The sequence below is a fragment of the Phyllobates terribilis genome, unplaced genomic scaffold, assembly GCF_046119375.1.
Source record: "Phyllobates terribilis strain yellow unplaced genomic scaffold, ASM4611937v1 Scaffold_11__3_contigs__length_659146591, whole genome shotgun sequence".
Classification (NCBI taxonomy): domain Eukaryota; kingdom Metazoa; phylum Chordata; class Amphibia; order Anura; family Dendrobatidae; genus Phyllobates; species Phyllobates terribilis.
In genome coordinates, this window is record NW_027362771.1 from 415,974,207 (window position 1) to 415,986,989 (window position 12,783).

The window sequence follows — 12,783 nt, forward strand, 5'->3', positions numbered from 1 at the left end:
CAAGATATGAAATCTGAAGGATTTTTATGTCTTGTGCAGCTGGGTGGGTTCACAAAACCGAGCCCCCATGTGAGGTAAACAACCTGGGTGTCTCCTAGTGTTTTGGCCCCTTTACTAAAAACCAGAAAGCCATTTTACTTCATTCTTACCCGGGACGTCAGACGCATGCACTCCTCGCTGCGTGGAAGAATCACATTTAATTTCCGGGGAGCCGCCCCCCCCCCCACAGAATCTGAGACCATCACCTCGTGGCGCAGGTTTTGCTATTATTTTCCCCTTTTATTTTAATAACTGTTTTATGCATATATGTAAATTGTCTCTTTTATAATATCTTGTATATCTTTTGTAAACACTGCCCACTTTCGGGAGTAAATCATTATTATTTACCAGCTTCGTTCTTCTTGTCCTATGTCGAGCAAACACGTTCCTCACCCACTAATTCACGTTACCTAACGGGTACCCGATCCACCTGTTAAGCGATCGGTGGTGGCAGTATACCAGTATTTATGTGATATTGTGGTTTGAGGGTGGCTGGACGGAGGTATATATACGTTCCTGGAAGGAACTGGTGGTATATATACGTCCTGTCACATCACGTGCCACAATAGTCGACATAAATGAGAGCAGCTGCGCCCGTGCTTATCCTCGGTCAATACCGTGTTTGACCAGCAGGATAAGGGGGCGCCAGAGGGCTGCAAGGTCTGACCAAGTGTTTTTCGTGACAGGGGTGTTTAGGATTATTGGAAAAGTGAGATGATGAGATTGTTAAAGTAGGTTTGTTTGGAGAGGTGAAGGGCATAGTTAGATGTTTTCAGCATGAATTTATAATGGATGAAATCTTCGGGCAGATTAGATTTTCTCCACAGCCGTTCAGCGTACCTGGAGCACCTCTGGAGAAGACGTTTTTGAGGCGTGTGCCAGGGTTGTCGCCGTCTATGCCGAATTGTTCTTTGTGTAGGAGGTGCAGCTTCATCCAGGGCGCATAGCAATATTTTGTTATAATGCTTCAATGCAGAGTCGGGACGTGAGAGGGAGGAGATTGGGGCCAATGATCATTGCAACTTTTTCATACATTTCTGGGTGTTAATGGCGCGTATATTTCTATAAGTGTGGAAAGTGGGGGTTTCTTGAGTAGCCTCACAGTTCTTGACAGAGAATGAAAGAAGATTATGGTCAGAGAGTGGAAGGGGAGAGTTAGTAAAGTCATGTACTGCGCAAAGCCGGGAGAAGATCAGGTCCAATGTGTTCCCGTCTTCATGTGTAGGAGAATTAGCAAGCTGTGAAAGGCCGAAGGAGGAGGTTAGGGATAAAAGATGAGCAGCAGATGGGGAAAGAGAATCGCCAAATGGGATGTTAAACTCTCCCATGATTAGAGTGGGGATATCACAGGATAGCAAATTTGGAAGCCAGGCAGCAAAGTGATCCAGGAACTGACGGGAGGGACCTGGAGGGAGATAGACAACCGCCACTCGTAGGGAGAAGAGCCGGTAGAGTCTGAGAGTGTGGACCTCAAAAGAAGGGAAGATAAGGGAGGGTACTGGGGGGATAACCATGAAAAGTACATTTTGTTGAAAGAAGCAGACCAACACCTCCACCTGATCTGTTGTCAGGTTTTGGGCTATGAGACCTCCATGCTGCTATATATTGTCTTCAATACAGCTGATGCTTCTCAAGCTGTTTTACATAATGACAGGAGAACAAAAATCCCCCATGCCTTTGTGTACAAATAAGGGGAGACAATATAACACATAGTTCCCATCCACTAGCTCAAAGACCACTCATATAATGACCAGAAATAGTGTTATTCCTCATGTATACACATGGTAGTTTACTCTGAAAAGTCAGCTTAACAGACAGGTACACTTTAAGCAACCAGATCAAATTAAATGGAAGCCGTCAGCAGGTTTTTGATATGTAATCGGAGAGCACCATGATGTAGGGGCAGATACCCTGATTCCAGTGATGTGTCACTGGCTGGAGTTTTGCTTTTTCAATAAAATCAGTGTTTTATCAGCATTTTTTTCCCATTTGGACATTCTGAATAGCTCACATCATGCCTTCAGATGTAGCACAATGTTCAATGCCGATATGATTCATTTTCTCTTGAGGCACACATAATCACTATAAATAAATGAACTTTATTGTTTCCATATTTGTAGTTCTTGTTCCTATCCTGATTTTATGGACACCGGAAAACTAACCTGATATCAAAGAAAGGATAGTTGAAAGAATTGTATAATTATTATGATATAACAGTTTCTAAAAAAAAAAATTTTTAGAAACATTTTTTTTAATTTGTCATGGAGCAAGAGTGAATGTAAACGGAAATGTAAAACTATATTTTCTTAATCAAGTTTTTAGATAAACACAATTTTAATAAATTTGGTGTTTTTTATTTTCCATGCAAAAAATAAATATTGCCGTTATTTCACTTGTGCTCTCACTTGCGATTAATTCGGACTAATGCAATCCGATAAAAAATCAACTTGCATGGAACCAAAGTGTTGAAACGTTATATTGCTGTTGCCTCGCCAACACTTCTAACCTCTAGAGGGATTGAGGATGGGGGGATTTTTTACAACTTATAATGGGGGATGTTTTTCTTTTTCTTTCTTCCACGTGCAGTTGGACAGATACGGTCACCTTGCCGGACGTTTTCTTTAACATGAGCTGTTTTTTCTCCATGAAGCTGGAAATATACATATTATCTAGGAGTTCGAGGTATAAATCATTTTATATAGAGCGCAGGGTTCAATGTCTATTGCCAGTATCGATAGCGTACTGGATGTATTTCACAGCCTGGAGACCAGGTTCACAGTCCAACAAGTGAGACACTCCTCCATAAAAGTGACTTGTAAACATTAGACAGCCCTCATCCATATACAGAGAGAGGGGAATGACTGCAGAGATAAGAGAGCAGCATGTTCACACTGCAGGTAGGTCTGAATAGGAGCTGCTGACTTTATTGCCACAGTGACGTGAGATCTGGTTGCTTGGTGACCTTGCCTCTGGTTTTATGATCTAGACAAGCTATGAGAGAAGAAGGAGTGGCTTCAAAATTGAATTAACACTGGTCTGTCAAGTTTTTTTTTTTCTCCCTCACAGTCTTGATTTTGTTCTTTTGCTGCTCTGTGTACAGGAGACACTGCTGATGTGGAATATTCTTACTGCCTCTTGGCCACAGGACTTATCTGGGCACTGGTTCTTGGTGGCAGCAGGTTGCTAATATCTGTCATGTAGAATGTAGCGAGAGATGCCAGCACCAATGCTTCTCTAGAAATGAGCCTACACAACTGTGACTAAATGCCAGAGGAATAATCCCTGCAGTATTATTAGCTGCAAGCACAACAAGAACACCATGGAGTGGAAGAAGGTGAAAAGTTTAGGAGGCAGCAGATTGCTCAATGGTCCCAAGCATCAGGTAAGGCTCAATGCCACCCTCCCATCGTTCCCATTTGGATTTCATTGATATTGTTAGATGATACACTGACGTGGAATCTTTTTATGCCATCTGGTTCTTGTAATTTGTGGGTTATGGATAACTTAGTGGCAGAGAATGTATAATTGGTGGAAAAAGGTTGAACTTGATGAACCTAATTCTTTTGTCAACCTATGTAATTTAATATTGCTAATAAATCACTGGCTAAGTTCACACTTGCCTCCTTCACAAGTTCAATCATTTTTTGCTAGAAGGAAAAGCGCAGCATGCATTATTCTCTTATTAAAAGGACGGACTTCTGAATGGAAACCAAGCAGAGTCCAAAATAGAGATTAATAGGATTTGTTTTTTTTGCAGAAGTTCCATTTTTCTGTTCCTATAATGTTATTTGTTGGTGTGAGCCTAAACCAAATATCTGCTGCCGGATTGTATATTTATTTGTTTATTTATTTGTTTGTTTATTATTTACTTGTTTATTTATGCCATTATATTTCACAGTGATGTCTATTCCATATGTCCATGTCTTCAGAAGGTTTCACAATCTGATATAAGTATCTCTGACACCCTAAATATGGCCAATATCTTAGGAAACCAATTAACCTATCAGTTTCATAGTACCCAGAGGACAATAACTTAAAGAGAACATGCAAAAAAGCAAGTAGCAGTTGTCTATGTCAGATGGAAACCTATGGCCCCAGGCTGTGATAGTACTAACCTCAGAGCCCATTGCCACCCAGTGACTATTCATTAGACCTGGTATAACACTGCCGCTGTAGATTAATGAACAAGGATGGTATAATGCATAGTAATGGCTGTACATTTACTACCAGGATTATGTTGGTGGGCTGTTGTCTTGTAGGCAGTACATGTTATGCTGCTTGAGTGGATTGGAGACAGCATGGTAATAATAACAAGGCGGCTTTATGGAATGAACGGATTTATTTTTAATGCTCAGATCTCTGCAGTTAAGATCTTGACAACAGGATCTGCCAGCACAGTGTGGTAGGTGCTTGGAAACCTTTGGAAGTCAACAGTGATCTTAAAGCTGTAATTTGGGAGGTCACGTGAGTACACTTAAAGGGCAGAAAAATGGGATAAGTATGGGTTACCCAGCAGCAATGTGGAATGGCAGACCATGCTGGCTTTCAAGATGAAGTCCACCTAGAGACCAAAGCTGTGCTACATAACACTGTAATTACCAACTCAAACAAATATGACAATGTTGAATTTTATCTTGGAAGATGATGACATGCTACTGAGATGGAGAAGTACAATGTGTCTTAAGCAGTGGTGTATTTAGAAATGTAGCAACAGGTTTTCAGCATCTTAAGAAGATTAATAAGGTGATTACCTCCTGGAAAAGAAAGGGATCACATACTGTAAGTGCAATTGTGTAGCTGTCAAAATATTAGCAATAGTCACAATAGAGATACCAATTCTGTACAATAATTTTGTACTTATGCTGATCAGGAAAGGAGCTCATTACACAGTTTCTGAAAAGGTAATTTATGACTGCTGTGACCTCAGATACCCGTGATCACTCTATATTGCCCAGTTCTGATTTATACTTGAGGGATCTGTTACGTTAAAATTTCAACTGTAATGTTAAATGTAAAAGTCTGATTCCAAGTATAAATGGTGCCACATCTGATAAATGGTTTAAAGGGGTTGTCCCATTATCACTGTGTGGAAGCATCACACTCCCAGCCTCCCAACTTCCTGCTTGCTGGAAAGCGAGTGCTCCTGATTGATTGACAGTTCAGACCCGCGGCATCTTTGAGCCATTGGCGAAAACTGTGATACTGCTATATGAAGCAAGACCAGAGGAGCGAAGTAGCACTGAAGCTGTCCAGAAACAGAGCTAAGAACACACTCTAGCGATAAGGCTGTGTGCCCACGATGCGTTTCCACAGCGGCAAAAACGCTGCAGAAACGCTTAAAAAATGCATGGTAGAAAGCCTGCCATGTTCCCCAATGATAATCCGCATGTGCTGTGCACATGCTGTGGAAATTTCCGCTGCGGGTTATCATTGCCGAAAAAACGCAGCACTACCAATTATTTTGCGGAAGCGCTGCGTTTTCGCGATCATTGACTTTCATTGGAACGTATGGATTAAGCATCACTGTATCTGTACATGCAGAATCCATGCGTTCCAATGTGCGGATGGCACCCGGGTGTGGAGGAGAGGAGACTCTCCTCCGGACCCGGGTACCATAGAACCTGTGAATAAAATAAAAAATAAATGTTATATTTACCTTCTGATGGCCCCCGCTGCGCTTGTCTTCACTTGCCGGCAACTCGCAGTGGACTGAAGGTCCTGCGCTGACGTCATAGTCATGTGACGGCAGGTCCTTCAGTGTAGTGTACCACGAGCTGCCGGCAGCCAGGACGGAGTGAAGCAAGACTGCGGGGGCCATCGGAAGGTAAGTATAGATTTATTTTTTTATTTTTTACCATTCTTTCGGTCACACTATATAAATCCATGGCGGTTGCATGGATTTATATAGTGTGACCAAGTTGATAAGCACTTTCCAAGTGATGCTAAAATCGCTTGGAAAGCGCTTGTCAACCCGCATGCGGAAATGCATGTGAAGAACGCTTCACATCCGCATGTCCCTGGCAGGAAAAACGCATGTACAATCCGCATGCGTTTTTTTTCTGCCAGGGTGATACAGAAACGCTCAGGAAAAATCCTGAGCATTTCTGCATCGTGGGCACATAGCCTAAAGGATAGATTTGGACCACTACTTACAAACTTCATAAAAAAGGTGAAAATCCTGTGCTCCGGTCTATCAGGGGTGGCTGGTCCCCTAGACAACAAGCTGTAAACAAAAATAACAGAAAATCAGGGATAGGAGGAGAACAGAGGCAAATAGAAATAACAAGTAAATTGCAAACTTGCTTGATTTCTACAGTTCTCTTCATATTTTGGATCATATGCATTACGCAGTAATGGCTTTAACTCTAATACAAGGCTTAGCTCTTGTCAGGCAGTAGACTTTTGTTGTAGCTAATAGGTTTTTACTGTACCTAAAGGCGTAACCCTAGAGGTAGGCAGGAACTAGTGCTAGTGATTGTGAGGTGATTCCAAACCCCTCTGTGAGTTACTATGGCACTTCACAGTCAGAATTTCATAGCTTTAGTGACATTTTCAAATGCATAAAAAATAAATATACATATTTGTATGTAACATAATGCAAAAACATCAAGTATAATAAAGGTTCCAAATATGAATATATAATTCCAGAAAGAAACGGTGGCAGACATTTTTATTTGTTGAAAAAAATAGATCTTTCAGGTTATGGTTTAAAACCTTCCGCAGCCTACCCAGCTCCACTTACATTATTATTCTGTGTGTCCTCACATGCAGCTTAAAGGGCTTTTACCATTATTTTAAGTTATGACCTACGCACTAAATACAGTGGGGAAAATAAGTATTTGATACCTGCTGATTTTGACGTTTTCCCACCTACAAAGAATGGAGAGGTCTGTAATTTTTATCGTAGGTACACCTCAACTGTGAGAGACAAAATCTAAAAAAAATCCAGAAAATCACATTGTATGATTTTTACATAATTAATCTGCATTTTATTGCATGAAATAAGTATTTGATACAATAGAAAAACAGAACTTAATATTTGGTACAGAAATCTTTGTTTGCAATTACAGAGGTCAGACGTTTCCTGTAGTTCTTGACCAAGTTTGCACACACTGCAGAAGGGATTTTGTCCCACTCCTCTATACAGATCTTCTCCAGATCTTTCATGTTTCAGGGCTGTCGCTGGGAAACATAGTTTCAGCTCCCTCCAAAGATTTTCTATCGGGTTCAGGTCTGGAGACTGGCTAGGCCACTCCAGGACCTTGAAACGCTTCTTACAGAGCCACTCCTTAGTTGCCCTGATTGTGTGTTTCGGGTCATTGTCGTGCTGGAAGACCCAGCCACGACCCATCTTCAATACTCTTACTGAGGGAAGGAGGTCACGATAAATGACACCATCCAACCTCCCTTCAATACAGTGCAGTCATCCTGTCCCCTTTGCATAAAAGCACCCCAAAAGTATGATGTTTCCCGCACCATGCTTCACAAATGGGACAATGTTCTTGGGGTTGTACTCATCTCTTCTTCTTCCTCCAAACACGGCTAGTGGAGGTGATACCAAAAAGTTCTAATTTGCTGTCATCTGACCACATGACCTTCTCCCATGCCTCCTCTGGATCATCCAGATGGTCATTGGCAAACTTCAAATGGGCCTGGACATGTGTTGGTGTGAGCAGAGGGACCTTATGTGCCCGGCAGGATTTTAATCCATGACAGCGTAGTGTGTTACTAACAGTAATGTTTGAGACTGTGGTCCCAGTTCTCTTCAGGTCATTGAACAGGTCCTCCCGTGTAGTTCTGGGCTGATTTCTAACTTTTCTCAGAATCATCCTTACCCCACGAGGCGAGATCTTGCATGGAGCCCCAGACCGAGGAAGATTGACAGTCATCTTGTGTTTCTTTCATTTTCTAATAATTGCACCAACAGTTGTTGCCTTCTCAACAAGCTGCTTGCCTATTGTCCTGTAGCCCATCCCAGCCTTGTGCAGGTCTACAATTTTGTCCCTGGTATCCTTAGCTCTTTGGTCTTGGCCATTGTGGAGAGGTTGGATTGTGATTGAGTGTGTGGACAGGTGTCTTTTTATACAGGTAAAGAGTTCAAACAATTGCAATTAATACAGGTAATGAGAGAAGAGTAGGAGGGCTTCTTAAAGAAAAACTAACAGGTCTATGAGAGCCAGAATTCTTTCTGGTTGGTAGGTGATCAAATACTCATTTCATGCAATAAAATGCAATTTAATTATGTAAAAATCATACAATGTGATTTTCTGGATTTTTTTTTGATTCTGTCTCTCACAGGTGAAGTATACCTACGATAAAAATTACAGACCTCTCCATTTTTTGTAGGTGGGAAAACTTGCAAAATCAAATGCTTATTTTCCCCACTGCAGGTGGTAATTTGTCGATTGACAGTTGTCCAGTCATTGGGACCCACACCAATTCTGAGAGCGGGGCTCTGAAATGACCCTTCAGAATGGAGAAGATAACCAAGTACTGTGCGCTTTCTGTGGCAATCCCATAGACAATTAATGCAGCTGTGGCCATTCTAAATTGGCATTTCAGAGCCCTGCTTTGGTATTGGGGTGGGGGGAATCACAGTAATTGGACTCTTACCGATCAGCCAATAATTACCTATACTACGGATAAGTGACAGTTTGTAATATTAGGAATTATTCTTTAACCCTTTTATTCTCAGTTTTTTTGTCATTTTTTTGCGTTTCTGGTAACCAGGACAATTTTTAACACCTTTGACATGTACAGATAAAACCTAAATTACAAAATAAAAAATTGAGATTAAGTTATGGGGATTACCTATACATTTTCTGAAAGTAGACACCAGCACTTTATATACACAAGTATCTTTGTGCTATTTTTCAGCAACCTGAACATTTTTTTATTAAAAATTGATATTAGTGGCTAAAACAATGACCCAAACATAAATTTAGATACACCAAACCTCCTTCAAATAAAAGTTTAACAAGTGCAGAGTTGATACATAAAACTTTGGTCTATGTCTACATTTTATACATCTTTATAAAATCATATAAAAATGGAAAAATCTGACATGTGTCACTTTATGTGACAATAACTTTGGAATGCTTTACGTATCCTTTTATTTTCATGACTAGCTTTAGTTTTATACTTCGGGTGTGCATTTTTTCAATAATAAGGAACTTAAAACAAAAAAAAGGCTATTTATGTTTTTTGCATAATTTTTTTTCAGTACTTTTTTCAATACTTTTTTTTAGCACAGCCTGGCTTACAATTCAACAATTCATGCAGATGAGAATATAAATTGCGCATGTGCTGTCCCACTTTTAATCGGATAGCACACAGACAGCACACTGACCCATGTCATTCAATAGGGATATTCAGATGAATTATTTTTTTCTCGCTCCAACTGTCCAAGAGAAAAAAAAATCAAATCGCAACATGCACTACTTGCCTCTCAGTCTCGGATGAGACCTGCCCATTCAAGCCTATACATGGAAAAAAAAAAACGGATTCCACATGGAACATCTGAACGGCATGTGATTTGTATGGATACATTTCTATTATAAACCTAGGAAACTGCATTTGATCATGTACATTTTTTTATGTAATTGTATGAAAACGAATCGCACATGGATGTCATACAGACATAAAAAACATACACATGGATGGCACAGAGATGAAAATTGGATGTAAATTAGAAAAAAATTATCTATGTTTTCTGGATGAAATAACTATTTTTTATATGCTTGTTTGTACCCAGCCAAACCTCACACTGCTTGTCTATACTATCTGTATGTGCTGTGTGCAGAATATTCAATGAATTTCTATAGTCTGCGGCTTTAACTTGTCTTTCTGCCTCCTGCTTGTAAGAACTGACATAGAGAAACCTATCAAAAGCAGGAGGCTGAAGTTGCATCATATAAAATACATGCAGGCTCTGCAGTGTTAGAAGACAGCAGTTCTATATACCTCATCTAGTTAGTGCAATGTGATGAGACCACACACCCTCTGCATCATGGGAAATGTATGCAAAAGTAGGAAAACAAAATTAGAGGGGAAGAAACAATCAGCATGGGTGACAACCCATAATTGTCAAATCAACAAAAACAGGTACACATTAGGCATACACAAGAGCTTCTACATATGTCTTTATTAGTAGGCTTTGCTGTACGTTACATGAAAAAAATGACAGGGTGCTGCTTTAACTGTGACTTACAGTTGGCTGTAGCAGTGACCTGCACTTCAAACAAGTTGTGACTTGAGACACTCGTGATGTTGTCTGAAAAAGAATAAACTAATTTTGGATAAATCAAAATTGTGATTTATAGGAAACCATGTTAATAACAGGTTGTGTTGTGAGAAACATACACTTCATATTGTTAGTCTCCCTATCATTGCATCACTGCACATCTTCTGTAATATGGTTGTTAGCCTCTACCCTGTTTTATAGTTTTCGACCCTGGAGTGTGTGTTAGTGACATCACATCATTTATTCATTTGCTGCCTAAGCAGTCACCCTCTGTAGGTACTGTCTGATGTGTATTAATCATTTCTTGATGATGGATAAAGTTCTGCCTTTATTTTGACTTTGTACTTGGTTTTCCGGTTGGATTGATTTCAGGATCTGTAACTTCTATCTCACTTTTCTTTAATTTAGTCCATTCTGTCCAAGGTTGGATTCAGAAAGAAGAACATTGAAAAATGATGACTTAGATACACAGCGACTTTGTGCGAGACACAGGTTGTGTGGCCAAAGATCGCTGTATGCCACTGCTACATCGCAGCATAGTGCAAGTGAAAGGGGTTGCATTGCATATCCTCGACCCTGATGTCACACCTCCAATACCACACTATTTGTATTCCTCAAAACTATGCTCATATAATACTGCAATTCAATTCATGCCAGAAAGCGACAATATACGAACAGACTTGTAACTGTACCCATATAATATTACCCAGGCCAGCCATATTAGTCCAAAGCATGCTGCCCATAAATATACCAATCACAGTGCCCACCTACAGTACAGGTGCATCTCACTAAATTACAATATCATCAAAAAGTTAATTTATTTCAGTTCTTCAATACAAAAAGTGAAACTCATATATTATATAGATTCATTACAAACAGAGTGATCTATTTCAAGTGTTTACTTCTGTTAATGTTGATGATTATGGATTACAGCAAATGAAAACACAGAAGTCATTATCTCAGTAAATTAGAATACTTTATAACAGCTTGAAAAATGATTTTAAAATCCGAAATGTTGGTCTGCTGAAATGTATGTTCAGTAAATGCACTCAATACTTGGTCGGGGCTCTTTTTGCATCAATTACTGCATCAATGCGGCGTGGCATGGAGGCGATCAGCCTGTGGCACTACTGAGGTGTTATGGAAGCCCAGGTTGCTTTGATAGCAGCCTTCAGCTCGTCTGCATTGTTGGGTCTGGTGTCTCTCATCTTCCTCTTGACAATACCCCATAGATTCTCTATGGGGTTAAGGTCAGGCGAGTTTTCTGGCCAATCAAGCACAGTGATACTGTTGTGTGTAAACCAGGTATTGGTGCTTTTGTCAGTGTGGACAGATGCCAAGTCCTGATGGAGAATGAAATTTCCATCTCCAAAAAGCTTGTCGGCAGAAGGAAGCATGAAGTGCTCTAAAATTTCTTGGTAGACGGCTGGGCTGACTTTGGTCATGATACAACACAGTGGACCTACACCAGCAGATGACATGGCTCCCCAAACCATCACTGATTGTGGAAACTTCACACTAGATCTCAAGCAGCTTGGATTATGTACCTCCTCACTCTTCCTCCAGACTCTGGGACCTTGATTTCCAAATGAAATGCAAAATTTACTTAGTATCAATGACTGCCTTCAGGACGTCTGTCAAGTCAGCAGTCTTCCTCGTGATTGTGCAGCCTACTGAAACAGACTAAGGGACCTTTTTAAATGCTTAGGAAGCCTTTGCATGTGTTTTTTGTTAATTATTCCAATTTACTGAGATAATGACGTTTGTGTTTTCATTGGCTGTAAGCCATAATTATCAAGATTAATAGAAATAAACACTTGAAATAGATCACTCTGTTTGTAATGACTCTACAATATATGACAGTCATATATGAGTTTCACTTTTTGTATTGAAGAACTGAAATAAATTAACTTTTTGATGATATTCTAATTTAGTGAGATGCACCTGTATATATGAAAGAAATAGCAGTGTTTATAATATATATCCAGACTTTGCTTACAAAAGAGATTCAGTCAATGGATCCACAAAATATTATCAGCTGTAAGTACACATAATAGTGACAGTCCTAGTGCGTGTAAAATAGTACAATGACTAGAGAATATAAAACAGTGGCAATAATAGTGAGCAAATAATAGAAATGTATTCTGGTCTGAGTAAGCCACATCTACTTTCCTGATTACCTTGTATGCTCTGCCATCCTCCTGCTTGGTGTGACATAACGCTACGTTCCTACAATGAGTATTTGGTGAGTTTTTGTGCAGCGTTTCTGTGCCTATTATGTACATTCGGTTACTTGCATTTTTCCGTTGCGTATTTGAGTGCTTTATTTTACATGCATTTTTTGTCGTTTTTTTGACGCTGCTGTTTTTCTCTTTTTTGGTCTATCACTTTTAAAATAAAGCCATTTTGTTTTTGATATTTCCTGGTATTTGGTTTTGTCAAAACTTCATGTGTGGTTACATGCAATTTTAGTGTGTTTCCAACTGTCAAAAACGCAGTTG

The 12,783-nt window shown here is 39.9% G+C and overlaps 1 protein-coding gene across 1 annotated transcript in view; it reads left to right on the top strand.

Moving 5' to 3' along the window:
• The first annotated feature begins 3,078 nt into the window (after positions 1-3,078).
• The window catches only part of PDE8A (phosphodiesterase 8A), a 364,761-nt gene continuing 355,056 nt past the window's right edge, over positions 3,079-12,783 (top strand). The window contains exon 1 of the mRNA XM_073653110.1: positions 3,079-3,421. Within this exon, the coding sequence (XP_073509211.1) occupies positions 3,359-3,421 (63 nt within the window). The 5' untranslated portion in view covers positions 3,079-3,358. The remainder of the gene's footprint in view (positions 3,422-12,783) is intronic.